This window comes from Eriocheir sinensis, chromosome 61, assembly GCF_024679095.1.
Source record: "Eriocheir sinensis breed Jianghai 21 chromosome 61, ASM2467909v1, whole genome shotgun sequence".
NCBI lineage: Eukaryota > Metazoa > Arthropoda > Malacostraca > Decapoda > Varunidae > Eriocheir > Eriocheir sinensis.
Genome location: NC_066569.1, coordinates 7,494,519 through 7,516,359, shown reverse-complemented (window position 1 = coordinate 7,516,359; position 21,841 = coordinate 7,494,519). Strand labels below are relative to the sequence as shown.

General features: G+C 45.6%; 1 protein-coding gene and 1 long non-coding RNA gene across 30 annotated transcripts; one reads left to right on the top strand and one right to left on the bottom strand.

Moving 5' to 3' along the window:
- The first annotated feature begins 2,627 nt into the window (after positions 1-2,627).
- On the top strand, positions 2,628-5,010 carry LOC126986317 (uncharacterized). Of its 8 annotated transcripts, none has more exons than XR_007739530.1 (4): positions 2,628-2,924; positions 3,461-3,792; positions 3,927-3,994; positions 4,063-5,010. It is a non-coding gene; the product is annotated as an uncharacterized LOC126986317 (long non-coding RNA). The 8 variants fall into 8 exon arrangements; XR_007739531.1 differs by having other exon boundaries at positions 2,632-2,924; positions 3,861-3,994; positions 4,197-5,010; XR_007739527.1 differs by having other exon boundaries at positions 2,632-2,924; positions 3,861-3,994; positions 4,129-5,010.
- LOC126986314 (uncharacterized) lies at positions 4,093-18,859 on the bottom strand. 22 transcript variants are annotated; one of them, XM_050842299.1, is made up of 10 exons: positions 18,390-18,510; positions 13,950-15,935; positions 13,355-13,462; positions 12,891-13,055; positions 9,841-11,738; positions 8,406-9,780; positions 7,734-7,969; positions 5,321-6,690; positions 5,123-5,221; positions 4,093-5,023 (listed from the first exon to the last, which is right to left on the bottom strand). In XM_050842299.1, exons 1-8 carry the CDS (start codon positions 18,504-18,506, stop codon positions 6,399-6,401), a joined length of 6,177 nt encoding a protein of 2,058 aa, XP_050698256.1. In that variant the 5' UTR covers positions 18,507-18,510; the 3' UTR covers positions 4,093-5,023; positions 5,123-5,221; positions 5,321-6,398. The 22 variants fall into 22 exon arrangements, with proteins under 22 accessions (XP_050698256.1, XP_050698254.1, XP_050698257.1 ...); XM_050842315.1 differs by lacking the exon at positions 4,093-5,023 and having other exon boundaries at positions 5,044-5,221; positions 9,841-10,763; positions 10,923-11,738; XM_050842316.1 differs by lacking the exon at positions 4,093-5,023 and having other exon boundaries at positions 5,044-5,221; positions 9,841-10,763; positions 11,082-11,738.
- Positions 18,860-21,841: the final 2,982 nt, after the last annotated feature.

Below are 21,841 nucleotides of genomic sequence, written 5' to 3'. Positions count from 1 at the left end.
TTATTGAGTTGTGTTTCCTGATAAAACTATTATTTTACCAGATATATGACTTTTAAGAAAATTCCAAAATGGCCGCCGTTGACCCCCTTCCACCACATGGATTCATGGGGATTTTTAGTATGATGTACCTGAGGACTAGTCAAGTCACTCAGAAGTGAGAAACAATCTATTGCAATTTGTTTTAGGTTGGGCACAATTTTATGCTAGATTTACTGGACTATACGTCTTTCCTTCTTCCTCCGGTTCCTATCTTTCTTCTTCCTCCGGTTCCTATCTGTCTTCTTCCTCCGGTTCCTATCTTCTTCTTCCTCCGGTTCCTATCTTTCTTCTTCCTCCGGTTCCTATCTTTCTTCTTCCTCCGGTTCCTATCTTTCTTCTTCCTCCGGTTCCTATCTTTCTTCTTCCTCCGGTTCCTATCTTTCTTCTTCCTCCGGTTCCTGTCTTTCTTCTTCCTCCGGTTCCTATCTTTCTTCTTCCTCCGGTTCCTATCTTTCTTCTTCCTCCGGTTCCTGTCTTCTTCTTCCTCCGGTTCCTGTCTTCTTCTTCCTCCGGTTCCTATCTTTCTTCTTCCTCCGGTTCCTATCTTTCTTCTTCCTCCGGTTCCTATCTTTCTTCTTCCTCCGGTTCCTATCTTTCTTCTTCCTCCGGTTCCTGTCTTCTTCTTCCTCCGGTTCCTGTCTTCTTCTTCCTCCGGTTCCTATCTTTCTTCTTCCTCCGGTTCCTATCTTTCTTCTTCCTCCGGTTCCTGTCTTTCTTCTTCCTCCGGTTCCTATCTTTCTTCTTCCTCCGGTTCCTGTCTTTCTTCTTCCTCCGGTTCCTGTCTTTCTTCTTCCTCCGGTTCCTATCTGTCTTCTTCCTCCGGTTCCTATCTTCTTCTTCCTCCGGTTCCTATCTTTCTTCTTCCTCCGGTTCCTATCTTTCTTCTTCCTCCGGTTCCTATCTTTCTTCTTCCTCCGGTTCCTGTCTTTCTTCTTCCTCCGGTTCCTATCTTTCTTCTTCCTCCGGTTCCTGTCTTTCTTCTTCCTCCGGTTCCTGTCTTTCTTCTTCCTCCGGTTCCTGTCTTTCTTCTTCCTCTGGTTCCTATCTTTCTTCTTCCTCCGGTTCCTATCTTTCCTTCTTCCTCCGGTTCCTATCTTTCCTTCTTCCTCCGGTTCCTATCTTTCCTTCTTCCTCCGGTTCCTATCTTTCCTTCTTCCTCCGGTTCCTATCTTTCCTTCTTCCTCCGGTTCCTATCTTTCCTTCTTCCTCCGGTTCCTATCTTTCCTTCTTCCTCCGGTTCCTATCTTTCCTTCTTCCTCCGGTTCCTATCTTTCCTTCTTCCTCCGGTTCCTATCTTTCCTTCTTCCTCCGGTTCCTATCTTTCCTTCTTCCTCCGGTTCCTATCTTTCCTTCTTCCTCCGGTTCCTATCTTTCCTTCTTCCTCCGGTTCCTATCTTTCCTTCTTCCTCCGGTTCCTATCTTTCCTTCTTCCTCCGGTTCCTATCTTTCCTTCTTCCTCCGGTTCCTATCTTTCCTTCTTCCTCCGGTTCCTATCTTTCCTTCTTCCTCCGGTTCCTATCTTTCCTTCTTCCTCCGGTTCCTGTCTTTCCTTCTTCCTCCGGTTCCTGTCTTTCCTTCTTCCTCCGGTTCCTGTCTTTCCTTCTTCCTCCGGTTCCTATCTTTCCTTCTTCCTCCGGTTCCTATCTTTCCTTCTTCCTCCGGTTCCTATCTTTCTTCTTCCTCCGGTTCCTATCTTTCTTCTTCCTCCGGTTCCTATCTTTCTTCTTCCTCCGGTTCCTATCTTTCTTCTTCCTCCGGTTCCTATCTTTCTTCTTCCTCCGGTTCCTATCTTTCTTCTTCCTCCGGTTCCTATCTTTCTTCTTCCTCCGGTTCCTATCTTTCTTCTTCCTCCGGTTCCTGTCTTTCTTCTTCCTCCGGTTCCTGTCTTTCTTCTTCCTCCGGTTCCTGTCTTTCTTCTTCCTCCGGTTCCTGTCTTTCTTCTTCCTCCGGTTCCTGTCTTTCTTCTTCCTCCATCCACTTGGCTCTTCTTCTCTTCCTCCATTCCTTATTTCATCCACTTCTTCCATTCTTTATAGTTTCTCCGGTTTCTGTCTTTCCTCTTCCTCCATTCCTTACTTCATCCACTTCTTCCAGTCCCTATCTCTCTTCTTCCTCCATCCACACAGCTCTCCTCTCTTCCTCCATTCCTTATTTCATCCACTTCTTCCTTTCTTCAGCTTCTTCAATCCCGAGTCTCCTTCCTCGCCTCCACAGTCCTCCTCCTCCACCTACCATATCACCCTCTGTGGTTATACTTACTCATGGTTGGTGTTCCAGGTTGGGTGAGTCTGCAGTGGTGAGGACAAGAGGTGAGGAAGACAGGAAGACAAGCAAGAAGAAGAAGAAGAAGAGTGAAAGGAAGATGGTGTGAGGGTAAGGCAAGAGAGAGAGAGGAAGATAATATGGGAGCAAGGAAGAAAGGAAGGAAAGATAGTGAGGAAAGAATGGTATAGCAAGGAAGATAATAGAAGAGCAAGCAAGGGAGATGGTAATAGAGCCTGGGACATAAGGAAGTAAGGTAAAGGAAGGAAACAAGTAAGAGAGGAAAGATTATAAAGCAAGGGAGACGGTAATAGACCCACCAAGCAAAGATACTAAGAAAGCTGTTATGGGCGAAAATGATCTTAGAAAGCAATACAAACAATCTACCAAACTTTTATTTCCAGAGTTCATAATTTTTCTTCCATAGTTCATAATTTTTCTTTACAAGTGTGAGCTGATATATACAGGCCTTGGAGTTAGTTAGTTTTCTTGTTCTCTGTTGACCTCGGAGAAAACAGCACAGACGACTATAAGAGGGCAAGACTGCGCAAGAATGAAAATAAAATAAAATGCAAAGGGTGATACGAAAGATGATAGGAAAGGACACATTAGATGAAGTTCAGGTGGCCCTTCTCAGGACTCTACATAGGAAGGGCAAGTTTGATAAGGACACACTAGATGAAGTTCAGGGGGCCCTTCTCAGGACTCTACATAGGAAGGGCAAGTTTGAAAAGGACACATTAGATGAAGTTCAGGGGGCCCTTCTCAGGACTCTATATAGGAAGGGCAAGTTTGAAAAGGAAACATTAGATGAAGTTCAGGGGGCCCTTCTCAGGACTCTATATATAGGAAGGGCAAGTTTGAAAAGGAAACATTAGATGAAGTTCAGGGGGCCCTTCTCAGGACTCTATATATAGGAAGGGCAAGTTTGAAAAGGAAACATTAGATGAAGTTCAGGGGGCCCTTCTCAGGACTCTACATAGGAAGGGCAAGTTTGAAAAGGAAACACTAGATGAAGTTCAGGGGGCCCTTCTCAGGACTCTATATATAGGAAGGGCAAGTTTGAAAAGGAAACATTAGATGAAGTTCAGGGGGCCCTTCTCAGGACTCTATATATAGGAAGGGCAAGTTTGATAAGGACACACTAGATGAAGTTCAGGGGGCCCTTCTCAGGACTCTACATAGGAAGGGCAAGTTTGAAAAGGAAACATTAGATGAAGTTCAGGGGGCCCTTCTCAGGACTCTATATACAGGAAGGGCAAGTTTGAAAAGGAAACATTAGATGAAGTTCAGGGGGCCCTTCTCAGGACTCTATATAGGAAGGGCAAGTTTGAAAAGGAAACATTAGATGAAGTTCAGGGGGCCCTTCTCAGGACTCTACATAGGAAGGGCAAGTTTGAAAAGGAAACATTAGATGAAGTTCAGGGGGCCCTTCTCAGGACTCTACATAGGAAGGGCAAGTTTGAAAAGGAAACATTAGATGAAGTTCAGGTGGCCCTTCTCAGGACTCTATATACAGGAAGGGCAAGTTTGAAAAGGAAACATTAGATGAAGTTCAGGGGGCCCTTCTCAGGACTCTACATAGGAAGGGCAAGTTTGAAAAGGAAACACTAGATGAAGTTCAGGGGGCCCTTCTCAGGACTCTATATACAGGAAGGGCAAGTTTGAAAAGGAAACACTAGATGAAGTTCAGGTGGCCCTTCTCAGGACTCTATATACAGGAAGGGCAAGTTTGAAAAGGAAACATTAGATGAAGTTCAGGGGGCCCTTCTCAGGACTCTACATAGGAAGGGCAAGTTTGAAAAGGAAACATTAGATGAAGTTCAGGGGGCCCTTCTCAGGACTCTATATACAGGAAGGGCAAGTTTGAAAAGGAAACATTAGATGAAGTTCAGGGGGCCCTTCTCAGGACTCTATATACAGGAAGGGCAAGTTTGAAAAGGAAACATTAGATGAAGTTCAGGGGGCCCTTCTCAGGACTCTATATACAGGAAGGGCAAGTTTGAAAAGGAAACATTAGATGAAGTTCAGGGGGCCCTTCTCAGGACTCTATATACAGGAAGGGCAAGTTTGAAAAGGAAACATTAGATGAAGTTCAGGGGGCCCTTCTCAGGACTCTATATACAGGAAGGGCAAGTTTGAAAAGGACACACTAGATGAAGTTCAGGGGGCCCTTCTCAGGACTCTATATATAGGAAGGGCAAGTTTGAAAAGGACACACTAGATGAAGTTCAGGGGGCCCTTCTCAGGACTCTCTATATAGGAAGGGCAAGTTTGAGCAAGAATGTTAAGTAAAAAATCTTAAAAAATACAAATACAAAGGGTAATACAAAAAAATAAGCATAAATGAGATATCACACATGACTCTACATTCAGAGTAAACATACATTCAATCTTTAGTATAGCTTAAGATTATAATAATTGTTTTGGTCTCATAAAAATCAAAATGCCAAATGTTGCAATAGACGAAGTTGTTTGCACCATTGAACAAATATCATCTTTCTATTTTCAGACAACTGTGAGGAAGCTGGCATGAAACCATTTAATCTGCTGACTGTAAATTTCCTGCCAGAAGACATCACCAAGCTACAGGAGCGGAGCAAAAAGTGGCTGCTACAAGTCAATGAAGAAATGTAAAGTCCTGCACCTTGGGAGGGGATATCCAACACACCAATACCACATGGGAAACACTCCACTATCCACCACAGAGGCAGAGAAAGACCTGGGAGTGTATGTTACCAGGCTACCAGTGAAGGGATATCCAACACACCAATACCACATGGGAAACACTCCACTATCCACCACAGAGGCAGAGAAAGACCTGGGAGTGTATGTTACCAGGCTACCAGTGAAGGGATATCCAGCACACCAATACCACATGGGAAACACTCCACTATCCACCACAGAGGCAGAGAAAGACCTGGGAGTGTATTTTACCAGGCTACCAGTGAAGGGATATCCAGCACACCAATACCACATGGGAAACACTCCACTACCCACCACAGAGGCAGAGAAAGACCTGGGAGTGTATGTTACCAGGCTACCAGTGAAGGGATATCCAGCACACCAATACCACATGGGAAACACTCCACTATCCACCACAGAGGCAGAGAAAGACCTGGGAGTGTATGTTACCAGGCTACCAGTGATGGCAAAATCCGTGCCAATCACAGCGGACGGGTTAACAGAAAAGGTGTAGAGGAAGGAAGAAAGCAAGCAAGAAAAGTAATGAAGCATGCAAGCAATGAAGAAAACAATGGAAGCAAAGACCAGCAAGCAAGATGTATTGAAGAAAAACCAAGCAAGATGAAACAAGACATTTAGCAAGCCATCAAGAAAGCATGGGGAACAGTTCTGCAGCCACATTCTTCCCTACATCACCCTCCACAAAGACCCCATCACGTGATCTCGGAGCTGGCAGGATGCTGGTTTAGAGTGAGAGATGATGCGTAAAGTCCAAAGGGCTCCCCAAATTACTATTATTGTTTGTTTTTTTCTTTTTTTTATAAATTTTCAAGTGGTGGCGAGGAGGCGACCCTTTCTCCGGAGACTCTTTGAGGTATTGAAATATCAGCATTCATGAGTGCAAACCAGTTACATCACCTATCTTGAATAAAAAGGTTTAAATTTGGTTAACCTCTTTCCCCTTAGACCCTACACTGCCATGCATTCTATAGTGATTCCCCCTTCAACCTTGATAAAGCTACAGCTCCTCTCTCACTCTGTCAGCACTAACATTAAGTACCTGTGTTGGATTTGGCATGGAAAACCAACATAAAGCACCAGCCCCTGATGACTCGCTTTGCCTTGTGAGCGCTGGATGAGGCATGTACCTGTGTTTTTATCAAGGTTACATTTCTAGACTATGAACAACAATATGAAGGTGGTAATACTGGCACTTGGTTCTCCTTATAGTCCCTCTTGTCACCTTACTTCCTGCTGAATATGTAAGTAGGTACAATTTTCTTACCCTTATACACATACATACAACCTATCATTACCTCACTGCTGGACACGAACAAGAGATACAACTTCTCTAATCTTGCTGCCTGACACCTGCTCAATGACAAAGGAGAATATTAACAGTTTCCTTCCCCTCAAACACCAGTATCTAACCTTCCATCCCTAGAACCACCTCTTGCTGCCTTTCCTCTCACCCTGCTGCTACCTGACACCTGCTGACTCTCCTCTTCCTGCTGGGTGTAGAAGAGGAGGTGGGCGGCCTGCTGTGACAACACCTCCCGCCTTGACACAGCGGCTGTCCTCTGTTCCCCCCACACGCTCCAGACGCCTTTCTCTGTACCCCTGTAGAAGGCTGAGTGGTGGCTGACGCTGCCACTCTCGCCCCCCTCACGAGTCACCACGCCCGCCAGCTGGTACTCGGGAGACCTGCAGGAAAGACGGAAGTGTTAGAACGAAGGAAATAATGTTACCTTTTCTGAGGGGGGAAAAAACGAGAAAATTGACCAAACAAGATGTGGAAGAGGATGACTGTTACTTTTTTTTAAACTTTAGGGATCTGAGAGAAAAGTAAATGAAAAAACAAGAAGATTGACCAAACATAAATAGCAGTGGATGAAGATGAAACCAATAGTCCCATAAAGTATAAATGTGATGGATGATAAACTGAGATTAATGCTAAGACCTGTCCCTCTTACTGACGATGGAGGAAACTGTCCAAGGAAGAAGAAAAAAGGTAGCGGCAATAGAAGATGGAATAGCTTGACAAAATGTAATGTAAAGAAAAATAAGAAAATTAATTGTCCAAGGAAGAAGGAAAAAGAGAAGCGGCAATAGAAGATGGAATAGCTTGACAAAATGTAATGTAAAGAAAAATAAGGAAATTAATTGTCCAAGGAAGAAGGAAAAAGAGAAGTGGCAATAGAAGATGGAATAGCTTGACAAAATATAACGTGAAGAAAATTAATTGTCCAAGGAAGAAGGAAAAAAAGTATTGGTTACAGAAAATGGAATAGCTAGACAAAATATAATGTGAAGAAAAATGAAGTAAAATTAATAGAAAAGCCTGTTGTTACTTTTCTTATTTCCTACTTCTTATTCAACATTGTAGGAAACAGGCAGAGTAAACAAATAAGAGATGTAGTAATTGTAGAAGATGAATGAAAAAAAAAAACAGAGACAATAACAAGACACTAAAATAGAATACAAATTGCAAATCTAAATGTTCAGAATAAGAGATGATAAAAATTCCAAATATAGAAATAGAAAAAGATAAACTCAAACAGGATGATGCAAATGGGAGAGGGAGGCAGATATGGGGACTATATAAGGACAAGGGGCTATGGGAGGGGACTACAGAAGGTCAGGAGACTATGTGAGGGAACTAAGGGAGGAGGGACGTGGAGATGGGGAGAAAGGAAATGATAAACTAAAATAAATAATATCAACACAAATTCCACGCCTTCCCTCACCTAAATGTTCTGGCCTCAAGGTGTTGGTGGTGTTTCTGGTAGAGTTGCAACGCCAGGCCGCCCTCGGGGAACAACACCCTGGCCGCCGCCGCACCACTGGAGGGCCGCCGCAGATACAGAACCAACACATGCGGCGGCTGCAGGAGGCGGGGCTGGTGGGAGCAGGGGTGCCGCCGCCCACACATCCCACACTGCCACACCATCTCCTGCGGCTGGAACCTCCTCACCAGCAGCTCCTGTCCGGGGGAGGATAAAAAAGGAGTGTTAGTAGTTGATGAAGATGACGTTAATTAGACAAAACTATGAATGTAAATTATAATAAACCGAAATTAATGAAACGACCTGCTACTTTTTTTAAACAATTTACGTGTCCAAAAAAAGAAAAAAGGGAGTGATTGCGGAAGACGAAAATGACAAACACCAGACAAAAAAATAAAAATAAATAAATAAAAAAAATAATAAATAAATAAATAAATAAATAAATAAATAAATAAATAAAAAAATAAAATAAAAAAATAAATAAAACCAAGTAAAAAGAATAGACAACACAAATTCCAAACATATAAAAGTAAAAAAAAAAAATAAACATGTTCCTCTTTTTAACAATACAAGAAACCGTCTGAGGAGGAAAACAAAGACAAAGAAACAAATACAGAAGAAAAATATAATAACCTGTAGCGTCCAGGCACCTTCCCCGGGCACGGACAGAGTTAGGAAGTTGAAGGACTCCATGGCGACCGACAGGACCTCCCCCCGCGTAGGACACACAATCAGGGACTCCCTCAGGCCATGGAACAGCCGGGAGACCACTGACGAGGCTGGAGGTCCTTGTGGGTGTGTCTCAGGGGCCAGGTCGCTGTGTAACCAGGCCAGAAGACACGGGAGGAAGTCTGCAGCTGGTGGGTCTTGGTGCAGTAGAAAGATCTTGTCCCTATGTCCTACAGCGTCCCTCAGGCGTTGTATTGCTTCCCGGTTACCCCTGCCAGTCTCCAAGGCCGCAAACACTCCACTGACAGCCCTAGCCAGCTCGCTCCTCACTCCCAGGGCCCTGAACTCCTCCGTGAAGAAGTGGCGTAGAGGTGCTATGTTGTGGAGGCAGTGTATTGTGGCTGCGATGTATGAGGTGGCCTGTGTCCCTTTCCCTGCCTCACTAACACTGCTCGCGATACTGTTGCTTCTTGGTAACTCTGAGGCTTGATTTCTCCAGTCTTCCACCCCTCTTGGTGATTCTGTTCCTCTCCTTCCACCTTCCTTAGCATGTGGTGGATTGAGGTTGGTTCTTCTTCCACATTCCATGCCTCTTTCTGCCTCGGTCTCTCCTCTTCCACTTTCTAATCCACTTCGTAATTCTTGGTCTTTCCTTCTTCCATAGTCCACTCCTTTAACTGGTTCTCTTTCTCTCCTTCCATATTCCACTCCTCTTCCATTTTCCACTTTCTCTCTCCTCCTCTTTTCCTCCGCTGGTGCTCCTCCCGATCCCTCCACAGGCTTGTACATCCACGAGGTCCTTGAACCTGCCTCCACCTCCACATCGCCTGACCTGACCTGTGATAGGGGTTGTGGTGGTCTTTCTCTGAACTGTTCCCTTGTGACCTGTGGTGGAGCGTTGTGGAGCCTGGTGGTGTTCTGTGGTGGTGGAGGTGCAACTGGTCTGAGTACATGTGGTTGGGGGAGCTGCCCTGTGTGGTGGAGGTGGTGGAGGTGGACTAGAGGTGTTGTGGACTTCCCGACAAGGTTCTGTGGGGTCTCTTTGGGTTCCTTTGCATAGTTTTCTGACTCCAAATAGTCCCCATTGCTACCCGCTGGTCTCCCATAGTCCCCTTCTGTTAGTCCTTTCTCATAGCCCCTTGAATGCATATAGTCCCCTTCCCCAAGTCCCCTTTCATAGCCCCCTGTCCTTGTATAGTCCCGATCTGTATCTCCCCTTTTAAAGTCCCCTGACCTTCTGTAGTCCCCATCTCCACCTCCCCCTTCTCTCAGTCCCCTACCAAAGTCCCCTGACCTTCTATATTCCCCTTCTCTGAGTCCCCTTTCAAAGTCCCCTGACCTTCTGTAGTCCCCATCTCCACCTCCCCCTTCTCTGAGTCCCCTTTCAAAGTCCCCTGACCTTCTATATTCCCCTTCTCTGAGTCCCCTTTCAAAGTCCCCTGACCTTCTATATTCCCCTTCTCCACCTCCCCCTTCAAAGTCCCCATCTCTATCTCCCCCTTCTCCTAGTCCTCTCTCATTGATTCCTGACCTTCTGGAGTCCCAATCTGTACCTCTCCCTTCTCTAAGTCCTCTCTGATACCCCCCTGACCTCCCATCCTCCTCTTCTTTCAGCCCCTTCTCATAGTCCCCTTCTCTACCTCCTCCCGATCCTGTGTAGTCCCCAAGTTGCAAATAGATGGTAGTTCTCACTCTGGCCTTGCCGCTGCCATCGCCGGCGTACCTTCGGCCTTCTACAGTGTCGCTGAGAATGGCGTCTCCCAAAGGTGCTGTCAGTGAGGTTGGCGCCAAGTCCAGAGTCACCACGCTGGACTTGCTTGGCGCACTGCAGTCCACATCTGGGTCTGTTCTACTTGTGGGTCGTCTGTTTGCGTTTCTTGATGATTCCCAAGGTCTGTCAAGCCTCAAGGGGACTGCGTGTGAGACAGTGTCCATTGCTGCAGTGTCCGACTTCTTAGAGACCTCCACTGCCTTGTCCGACCATAGTGGAGTACTTCTGGGCCTTCCTTCTCCTAGTGGTGCCTTGTTGAGCTTTCCAGAGGGTCTTGTAGGAGCTTCGTTGACCCTGTAATCGCTCACGGGTGTAATATATGACTTTACGAAGGAGTCCACTGGCTTATCTGACCCCACATATGATTCTTTTGGTCTTCCTTCTACTGGTGCCTTGTCAGACTTTCCCAAGGGCGCTGCTGCTGTGCCTGGCCTTGTAGAAGCTCTGTTAACCCTGTAATCACTCACGGTTGCAATATATGACTTTCTAAAGGAGTCCACTGGCTTATCTAACCCCACATATGATTCTTTTGGTCTTCCTTCTACTGGTGCCTTGTCAATCTCTCCATTGGGTTCTGCTGTTGTTTCTCGCCTCGTAGAAGCTCTGTTGACCCTGTAATCACTCACAGGTGCAATATATGACTTTCTAAAGGAGTCCACTGGCTTATCTAACCCCACATATGATTCTTTTTGTCTTCCTTCTACTGGTGCCTTGTCAAGCTCTCCATAGGGTTCTGCTGTTGTTTCTCGCCTTGTAGAAGCTCTGTTGACCCTGTAATCACTAACGGGTGCAATATATGACTTTCTGAAGGAGTCCACTGGCTTATCTAACCCCACATATGATTCTTTTTGTCTTCCTTTTACTGGTGCCTTGTCAAGCTCTCCATAGGGTTCTGCTGTTGTTTCTCGCCTTGTAGAAGCTCTGTTGACCCTGTAATCACTCACAGGTGCAATATATGACTTTCTGAAGGAGTCCACTGCCTTGTCTAACCTCCCATTACCTCCTCTTGGCCTTCCTTCTACTGGTGCCTTGTCAAGCTTTCCAGACATCCTTGAATCCTTAACTGGTGCAATGTGTGGCTTGTCTAAGAACTCCATTGCCTTGTAGGACTTCAAGGCACTCCCAGTCAACCTGCCAGACACGTTATCCTTTGCCCTGGAGGTCCTTGAGGTGGAGGATATCACAGTGGAGTGGCTGTCATCGGAGGAATCACTCTGGCTGGAAACTGACCTCCTCTTCTCTGCCAAGGATGTGCTGAAGGAGCTGGGTGATGGCTCTCTCCGTACATCTGGTAAAGACGTCTTCCAGGTCCCGACAGCGCCCTTCACCAGCCCCCCCAGTCCCCCCGAGCCCCAGGATGAGAGCGCCGGGTCAGACTTGTACTTCTGTAGCTGTGCCTCCTTCTCCTGCAGGCGTGAGGTGAGCGCCCGGACCTCTCGCTGCAGCTCCTTCCTCTCCTCCAGGCGGTGACGCTTCTCCTCGCGCAGCTGCTCCAGGAGATCGCTGGCCTGCCGCTGAAGCCTGACCTGGGGGGGGAGGGGAAGGGGGCTTGAGTGCAAATGGGTTGATGGTAATGTTATTTTTATTCATTTATATATTGTTCCTCCTCCTCCTCCTCCTCCTCCTCCCATATCTTCCTCTACCTTGTAACCTCTCTTTCAACTATCTTCCTCTTCCGCTACCACCAACAGCACCTCCTCCTCCTCCTCCTCCTCCTCCTCCTTCCATATCTTCCTCTACCCTGTAACCTCTCTTTCAACTATCTTCCTCTTCCGCTACCACCAACGGCACCTCCTCCTCCTCCTCCTCCTCCTCCTTCTTCCATATCTTCCTCTACCCTGTAACCTCTCTTTCAACTATCTTCCTCTTCCACTACCACCAACGGCACCTCCTCCTCCTCCTCCTCCTCCTTCTTCCATATCTTCCTCTACCCTGTAACCTCTCTTTCAACTATCTTCCTCTTCCACTACCACCAACGGCACCTCCTCCTCCTCCTCCTCCTCCTCCTTCTTCCATATCTTCCTCTACCCTGTAACCTCTCTTTCAACTATCTTCCTCTTCCGCCACCACCAACAGCACCTCCTCCTCCTCCTCCTCCTCCTTCCATATCTTCCTCTACCTTGTAACCTCTCTTTCAACTATCTTCCTCTTCCGCTACCACCAACAGCACCTCCTCCTCCTCCTCCTCCTCCTCCTTCCATATCTTCCTCTACCCTGTAACCTCTCTTTCAACTATCTTCCTCTTCCACTACCACCAACGGCACCTCCTCCTCCTCCTCCTCCTCCTCCTCCTTCTTCCATATCTTCCTCTACCCTGTAACCTCTCTTTCAACTATCTTCCTCTTCCGCTACCACCAACAGCACCTCCTCCTCCTCCTCCTCCTCCTTCCATATCTTCCTCTACCCTGTAACCTCTCTTTCAACTATCTTCCTCTTCCGCTACCACCAACGGCACCTCCTCCTCCTCCTCCTTCTCCTCCTCCTTCCATATCTTCCTCTACCTTGTAACCTCTGTTTCAACTATCTTCCTCTTCCGCTGCCACCAACGGCACCTCCTCCTCCTCCTCCTCCTCCTCCTTCTTCCATATCTTCCTCTACCTTGTAACCTCTCTTTCAACTATCTTCCTCTTCCGCTACCACCAACGGCACCTCCTCCTCCTCCTCCTCCTCCTCCTCACCTCCCCATCACTGGCGAACACAAGGGTCTGCAGCTGTGCGATGGTGTCTTTGAGGTCCTTAATCTCCTCGCCCTGGGCCTGTAGACGCCTCTCCCTCTCCTCCATCTCCGCCTCCAGGCCCCCGCGCTCCTCCCGTAGGCCGCTCACCTGTTTCTTCAGCTCCACCTGCAGGAGGGAGACAAAGGAAGAGCGTAAAATGGGGTAAAAGATGGATAACAGGTAAGAGAGACGGATAAATGGATGGGAAGGGGAGAGCAGAGAAAGCATAGAAAAGAAAGGGAACGGATAAGAAAGGAAAAGAACGAAAGGAAGACCTAAGAAAAGAAAGGGAAAGGAAGGGAAAGGGAAGAAAAGGAGAAGAAAGGAAAGGAAAGGAAGGGAGTTTAAATTGAAGTTGGAAGGGAATGATGGGAAAAGGGAGTTTACATTGAAGTGAAGGGACAGACATCAGTTTCCCATCCCACCTGGCTCTTGATGAGGTTCTGTTCGATCTCTTCCTTGAGGCGAGTCAGGTGAAGGATCTCCCGACGCAGCGTGGACAGGGTGGTATCCTTCTCCCTCTTGAGTGGGTCCTGCGGGAAGGGGAGTCGTTGTTGTTGTTGTTGTTGTTGGTGGTGGTGGTGGAAGGGGAGGTAGTGGAAGAGAACGAAAGGAGAAAAATAGATGGGAAAGGAAGAGAATGGGAGGGAAAACTGAAAAAGATAGTTATGGAAAGGGAGATTGGATGGGAAAGGAAGAAAATGACAGAAAAACAAGAAAAGGGAAGAAAAGGCAAAGGAAAGTAAAAGAATGGATTGAAAAGTAAGAAAAAAAAATGGAAGGGAAGGAATGAAAAGAATGGGAATGAAGGAGAAAGGGAGAGAAAGGAAAGAAAGGAAAGGTAGTGAAATGAAAGAAAAGGAAGAGAAAACAAAAGAAATGGGAAAAGGGAAGAGAAAGAAAGGGAAGCTAGAGAATGAAGGAGAAATGGAGAGAAAGGAAAGGAGAACAAGTGAGGCAGAGAAAATAAATGACAACAAAAAAATCCTAAATAAGCAGTCACAGGTACGAAGCGCTCACCTGTCCAGCTCCTTCGTCACGGCTTCCCTGGTGCACCACGGAGGACGATGAAGAAGGGGCCAGAGGAGGAGGCGAGGAGGTTGGGCTGCCCTCGAGGAAGACGGGAGTGGCCACAAACACCCCCTCACCATCACTGCCTCGATCGCTCTGTCTAATGAGAGGCAGGTTGCTGAAGGATGGTGAGGAGGAAGAGGAAGAGGAGGAGGAGGAGAGGACAATATGGTGAGCTCTCTGCATGGTGACCTCATCCTCCTTCACGTAATCCACCTCGTACTCATCCTTACCCCTCACTAGGATGGGTCGGGCCACGTGAATGACCCCATCCTCACCACCAGCATCCTTGACCTCCTGACCCTCACTCCTACTCCTTAAGGATGGGGACTGTGCTGTGTGTCTGGTCTCATTTTCACTCCTTCCCTCCTCGCCTGTAGCATCCTTGGCGTCCTTGTAACTCGGTATGTGTCGCCTTGCATCCTTAATCCTTCCTTCCTTATCACCAGCATCCTTATACCTCTCTCTGTGCTTCATCTTATCCTTATCCTCTCTGTCCTTAGCCACAGTATCCTTCACGTCACTGTAACTAGCTGCACGTCTTCTTCTACCCTCGTTCGTCCCGTCCTTATCCTCGAATTCCTTAGCGTCATCGTCTCCGGTAAAAACGTCGCTCATACTTTTGCTGCGGTTCCACTTGACGAGGGTGTGGTCGGGGATGGCGGCCAGTTCCCGGTAGTTCTTCAGGCTCTTGGTGTTGCCCACGCTTCCACTCCTCGGCCGCCTCTCCAACGTGCTGGCTGGGGAGGCCGTGTCTGGGTCCGATGTGTCCCCTGATTTGGCGCGTGCTCTCTCCTGCGATCTGTTGGCATTAGTGTTTCTGGTTCCTTGTTTCTCCTCCTGTCCGGTTTTGTTGGTTTTTGTGATCTGTTCCCTTCCCTCCCTTCCACTGGCGTTCGTGTTTCTGGTTCCCTGTTTCTCCTCCTGCTGGGTTTTGTTGGTTTTTGTGATCTGTTCCCTTCCCTCCCTTCCATTGGTGTTAGTGTTTCTGGTTCCCTGTTTCTCCTCCTGCTGGGTTTTGTTGGTTTTTGTGATCTGTTCCCTTCCCTCCCTTCCATTGGTGTTAGTGTTTCTGGTTCCCTGTTTCTCCTCTTGCTGGGTTTTGTTGGTTTTTGTGATCTGTTCCCTTCCTTCCCTTCCACTGGCTTTCTCCTGTGACCTGTTGGCATTAGTGTTTCTGTTTCCCTGTTTCTCCTCCTGCTGGGTTTTGATACTTCTGGTGCTCTGTTCCCTTCCTTCCCTTCCGCCGTGTCTCTGTTGTGCCGGACTTGTGTTGCTGCTTTCTGTGTTGCCGTTAGTCTTGAATCTTGCCTCTGAGGGTTCACTGGTGGTTCCATAGGAGTTGTATGACACGCTCCCTTGATGTTGCTGTGGGTGTGTTGGCGTGGCTGTGGGGGCGCTGCGTTCATGACTAGGGCTGCGATCGCTGTTTCTGTCATCGCTGGTCAGTTCCACGTAGCTGTAGGACACACTGCCATGTCTCTGGTGCTGTGGCTGAGGCGTTGATGGGGCTGTGGGGGCGCTGCGTTCTCGACTAGGGCTACGATCGCTGTTTCTGTCATCGCTGGTCAGTTCCACGTAGCTGTAGGTCACACTGCCATGTCTCTGGTGGTGTGGCTGTGTTGGTGTGGCTATGGGGGAGTCACTCATATCTCTAGGGTTCAGGGGGATGCCAAGATCACCTGCACCACCTCCACCACCTCCACCACCTCCACCTCCTCCACCCCAGTCCTCCCAGTCGCCGTCATTGCTGGTGCTGGAGTTGGTTCGGCTCCTGCTGCTGCTTGTAAGGTCACCAGTGCTGCTTGATAGCCCCCGGATGCCCTTCAAAGCGCCCCCTCGCCTACTCTGCTGTCTCCTGCTGGTGTACGGCGGGGGCTTGCCTCTCACGGGTGCCAGGGGAAGGCGCTCCAGGCTCCCGTAGTAGTTGGGTTCCTGCCGGGGGAGGGATGGTTAGGGGGTGGCAGGAGGTACACAGGAAAGAACATCTAGCCACGCTCTCCTTCTCCTTCTCTTCCCATTCCATGACTATAAGATTATCAGAATGCAAAGAAATTCATACTCGTACTACTGAATTCTCTCTCTCTCTCTCTAGCTTGTTCCCTCTTCATGCTTTTCACTCTATAATAAATTGCACTCCTCCTTCTCTCATTCCTTGACCATAAGATTATCAGAATGCAAAGAAATTCATACTCGTGCTACTGAATTCTCTCTCTCTCTCTAGCTTGTTCCCTCTTCATGCTTTTCACTCTATAATAAATTGCACTTCTCCTTCTCCTTCTCTCATTCCTTGACCATAAGATTATCAGAATGCAAAGAAATTCATACTCGTGCTACAGAATTCTCTCTCTCTCTCTCTCTAGCCTGTTCCCTCTTCATGCTTTTCACTCTATAATAAATTGCACTTCTCCTTCTCCTTCTCTCATTCCTTGACCATAAGATTATCAGAATGCAAAGAAATTCATACTCGTGCTACTGAATTCTCTCTCTCTCTCTCTAGCTTGTTCCCTCTTCATGCTTTTCACTCTATAATAAATTGCACTCCTTCTCCTTCTCCTTCTTCTCTCATTCCTTGACCATAAAACAGTAAGAAGACAGAGAACTCACCGTCATGCTATTCCTGTACTCCGTCATGATACACTATCCTTTCTCTCTCTCTCTCTCTCCCTCGTTCTCACTTCACACTTTTCACTCTATCCGACACGACACACTTCATCCTTTCCCTTTCTAATCCATGACCAAATAAATAATAATAACTCAAAAAATCACCCTTATGCTATTCAAAAACTCCATCATACTGCGGAATTCTCTCTCTCGTTCTCTCCTCACACTATTCACACACTCAATAACACACTACACTCTGCTTCCTTCTCTATCCACATGACCAAAAACAGTGATAATGACACATACTTACCCCCCTCATACTATTCAAAAAATCCATCATACTGCGGAATTCTCTCTCTTGCTCTCTCCTCACACTATTCACACTCTATAACACAATACACTCTGTTTCCTTCTCTATCCACATGACCAAAAACAGTAATAATGACACATACTCACCCCCCTCATGCTATTCAAAAACTCCATCATACTGCGGAATTCTCTCTCTCGCTCTCTCCTCACACTATTCACACACTCAATAACACACTACACTCTGCTTCCTTCTCTATCCACATGACCAAAAACAGTGATAATGACACATACTTACCCCCCTCATACTATTCAAAAAATCCATCATACTGCGGAATTCTCTCTCTCGTTCTCTCCTCACACTATTCACACACTCAATAACACACTACACTCTGCTTCCTTCTCTATCCACATGACCAAAAACAGTGATAATGACACATACTTACCCCCCTCATACTATTCAAAAACTTCATCATACTGCGGAATTCTCTCTCTCGCTCTCTCCTCACACTATTCACACACTCAATAACACACTACACTCTGCTTCCTTCTCTATCCACATGACCAAAAACAGTAATAATGACACATACTCACCCCCCTCATACTATTCAAAAACTCCATCATGGTAGGGAATTCTCTCTCTCTCGTTCTCTCCTCACACTATTCACACACTCAATAACACAATACACTCTGTTTCCTTCTCTATCCACATGACCAAAAAACAGTAATAATGACACATACTCACCCCCCTCATACTATTCAAAAACTCCATCATACTGCGGAATTCTCTCTCTCGTTCTCTCCTCACACTATTCACACACTCAATAACACACTACACTCTGCTTCCTTCTCTATCCACATGACCAAAAACAGTGATAATGACACAAACTTACCCCCCTCATACTATTCAAAAAATCCATCATACTGTGGAATTCTCTCTCTCGCTCTCTCCTCACACTATTCACACACTCAATAACACACTACACTCTGCTTCCTTCTCTATCCACATGACCAAAAACAGTGATAATGACACATACTCACCCCCCTCATACTATTCAAAAACTCCATCATACTGCGGAATTCTCTCTCTCGTTCTCTCCTCACACTATTCACACACTCAATAACACACTACACTCTGCTTCCTTCTCTATCCACATGACCAAAAACAGTAATAGTGACATACTTATCCCCTCATACTATTCAAAACTCCATCATACTGTGGAATTCTCTCTCTCGTTCTCTCCTCACACTATTCACACACTCAATAACACACTACACTCTGCTTCCTTCTCTATCCACATGACCAAAAACAGTAATAGTGACATACTTATCCCCCTCATACTATTCAAAAACTCCATCATACTGTGGAATTCTCTCTCTCGTTCTCTCCTCACACTATTCACACACTCAATAACACACTACACTCTGCTTCCTTCTCTATCCACATGACCAAAAACAGTAATAATGACACATACTCACCCCCCTCATACTATTCAAAAACTCCATCATGGTAGGGAATTCTCTCTCTCTCGTTCCCTCCTCACACTTTTCGCTGTACGCTACACTGCACACTAAATCCTTTTCTCTCCACCACATGACCAAAAAACAGTGATAATGACACATACTTACCCCCCTCATACTATTCAAAAACTCCATCATGGTAGGGAATTCTCTCTCTCTCGTTCTCTCCTCATACTTTTCACCCTACGCTACGCTGCACACTACATCCTATTCTCTCCACCACATGACCAAAAAACAGTGATAATGACACATACTTACCCCCCTCATGCTATTCAAAAACTCCATCATGGTGCAGAATTCTCTCTCTCTCTCCCTCTCTCTCTCTCTCGGTCCCCCTTCACACTTTTCACTCTATCCGCCACATTCCATCACCACCATCAATAGTATGGCCTCACCCTGACACACTAATGCATACCTCCCTTCCCTTCCTTCTTAACAGCCCTCCCTCCCCCCCTCCTGCCCCCTCTCCCTCCCTCCCTCCCCTGATCCTGTTATCTGATAAGGGCGTGCTCTCCTTATCTGTGAAGTCTGGCATTCCTTCGCTATCATGGATTGACACACGAGTTCCTGCGTGGATTGTTTTTTTTTGTTTTGTTTTTGTATTCCTGTTTTCTACTTTTCGTCGTCTACCGTTTTCTACCTTCGTTATCTACCCTGTTTTCTACCTTCGTTATCTACCATTTTCTACCTTCATTATCTACCCTGTTTTCTACCGTCGTTATCTACCATTTTCTACCTTCGTTATCTACCTTCGTTATCTACCGTTTTCTACCTTCATTATCTACCCTGTTTTCTACCTTCGTTATCTACCCTGTTTTCTACCTTCATTATCTACCGTTTTCTACCTTCATTATCTACCCTGTTTTCTACCTTCATTATCTACCCTGTTTTCTACCTTCGTTATCTACCGTTTTCTACCTTTGTTATCTACCCTGTTTTCTACCTTCGTTATCTACCATTTTCTACCTTCGTTATCTACCATTTTCTACCTTCATTATCTACCCTCGTTATCTACCATTTTCTACCTTCGTTATCTACCCTGTTTTCTACCTTCGTTATCTACCGTTTTCTACCTTCGTTATCTACCCTGTTTTCTACCTTTGTTATCTACCCTGTTTTCTACCTTCGTTATCTACCATTTTCTACCTTCGTTATCTACCATTTTCTACCTTCATTATCTACCCTGTTTTCTACTTTTCGTCGTCTACTGTTTTTCTTTCCAGTTTCAAGTTTCAGATTTTTTGTTTTGTTTTTCTTTCTTTATTTCATCGCTGTTGGAATTGGTGAGGTCAGGGTCATGCATACATCTTTTTTTTTAGCCTTTTTCTTTGTCGTCACCCATCTTCTTCTCTTACCATTATCATCCACCCTTTCAGATTTCATGTTTTTAGTTTCTTTAATATTTTCAATCGCTGTCGGAGTCAAGCCATGAGCTCCCTCGCCTAACCTCCATCTCTTTCCCATCCTCAACAACCATCATTTTTTATTTTCATTTCAGATTTCATGTTTTTTTTTTCATTTATTCCATCGGTCAGAAATTGCAAAGCCAGAGTCAAGCACACACCTCCTTCCTTCCTCCTCCATCTCTATTTCCATTCCTATTTCCGCTGTCAGGTTCCAGGCTTTCTTTTCTTTCATGTATTCAATCCGTCGGAAATCGTAAGGCCAGACTCGAAGTGCACACCTCCTTCCTTCCTTTCTCTGAGGGCACATTCATAAAACCCTTTGGCACTCAAGCACATAATTCAACAGGGCTTTCGTAGGATCTGTGGGCATTTCCGCGGGCACTTTTATGACCCTGGTGGTAGTTTGACAAAGTTCCTGCACCGTGAACGTAAAGAAACAGTCATGAGGGTGCGTGTAACCTCTTTTTTGGCCTCTTAGAAATGATTGCCGTGAGATGAGGTGTCTCTTTGGATATCTACCTCTGTCTCTCTTCTATTCTTGTCACCTTTCGTTCGTGTTTCCCCTTTCAGATTTTGCTGTTTTCTCTCCTCCTTTATTTTAATTTTATTCCACTGCTGTCAGAAATTGTAAGGCTAGTCATGCTTACTTTTTTTTTTAACCTTTCTCTTTCCTATCCTCTTCTATCAATGCTTTATTTCCCTTTCTATCTCTATCTATCTATCAATTCTCTTACTCTCTCATTCTCATCATCCTTATTTTTCCCTCTACTTTTGCCCACTCCTCTTTCTATCAATCCGTTTTCTATCTATCTATTTTCTAGTTTGTCATTCTTACCATCCGCTTCTGTGCTTCTCGGCCATTCCATTTACTTGCCAATCTTATTTTTTTTCTTCAGATCTCAATTTACCGTCCATAAGTTCCTTGCGCTTCTTCGTTTTATTTTAGATTTTCACGCCCTTCTCAACTTACTTCTGATGGTTTTAATGGCTTCTTTGTTGCTATATATTCTTACTCTGTTATCATCTTGGGACCTCAATTTACCTTTCCTCTTTAGTTCCTTGCGCTTCTTCGTTTCATTGTAGATTTTCACGCCCTTCTCAACTTACTTCTGATGGTTATTATTGCTTCTTTGTTGCTATATATTCTTGCTTCATTATCATCTTAGGACCTCAATTTACCTTTCCTCTTTAGTTTCTTGTGCTCCTTCGTTTCATTGTAGATTTTCACGCCCTTCTCAACTTACTTCTGATGCTTCTAATGATATATTCTTACTCTGTTATCATCTTAGGACCCCAATTTACCTTTCCTCTTTAGTTTCTTGTGCTCCTTCGTTTCATTGTAGATTTTCACGCCCTTCTCAATTTGCTTTTCCTGGTCCCTGTTGCTTCTTGTTGTCGCTAAATATTCTCATTCAATTATCATATTCGGACCCCAATTTACTGTCCAATAATTCCTCATTCCTTATACTGCTTGTCATTTCTCATTTTCTGCCTTTAAGCCGTCTCCTTTGCTGAAAAAATCACACACACTCACACACACACACACCTTCCTTTTCACCTCAATTTCTTTCCTGGACGTAGAAGAGCAAGTGGTCATTCTCATCGCCAAGAACGTCCGGCCCTCTCATCTGTATCACCTACCCAAACATTATTATTTATTTTGGATTTTCCCGACCTCTTCAACTACCTTCTGCCGGTCCAAACTGTTGCTCCGTTGTTGGTAAATATCGATAATTTCCGGCGAACACATGAAAACGGTAGAGGTAAAAAAAAAAAAAAAAAAAAAACGTGGAAGAAATGATAAAAAAAACATGTGGAAAGTCAAGGAGGAATAAAAGTGGAAAAATGAGAAAAAAAACATGTGGAAAGTAAATGAGAAATAAAAGTGTAAACAATAATGAGGGAAACAAGACAACATGCAAGAGGAACACTGAGAGACAGATAAGAGAGAGAGAAAAAATAAAATAAATCAAGGGGGTGCACTTTACAAATACCACAAGTGCG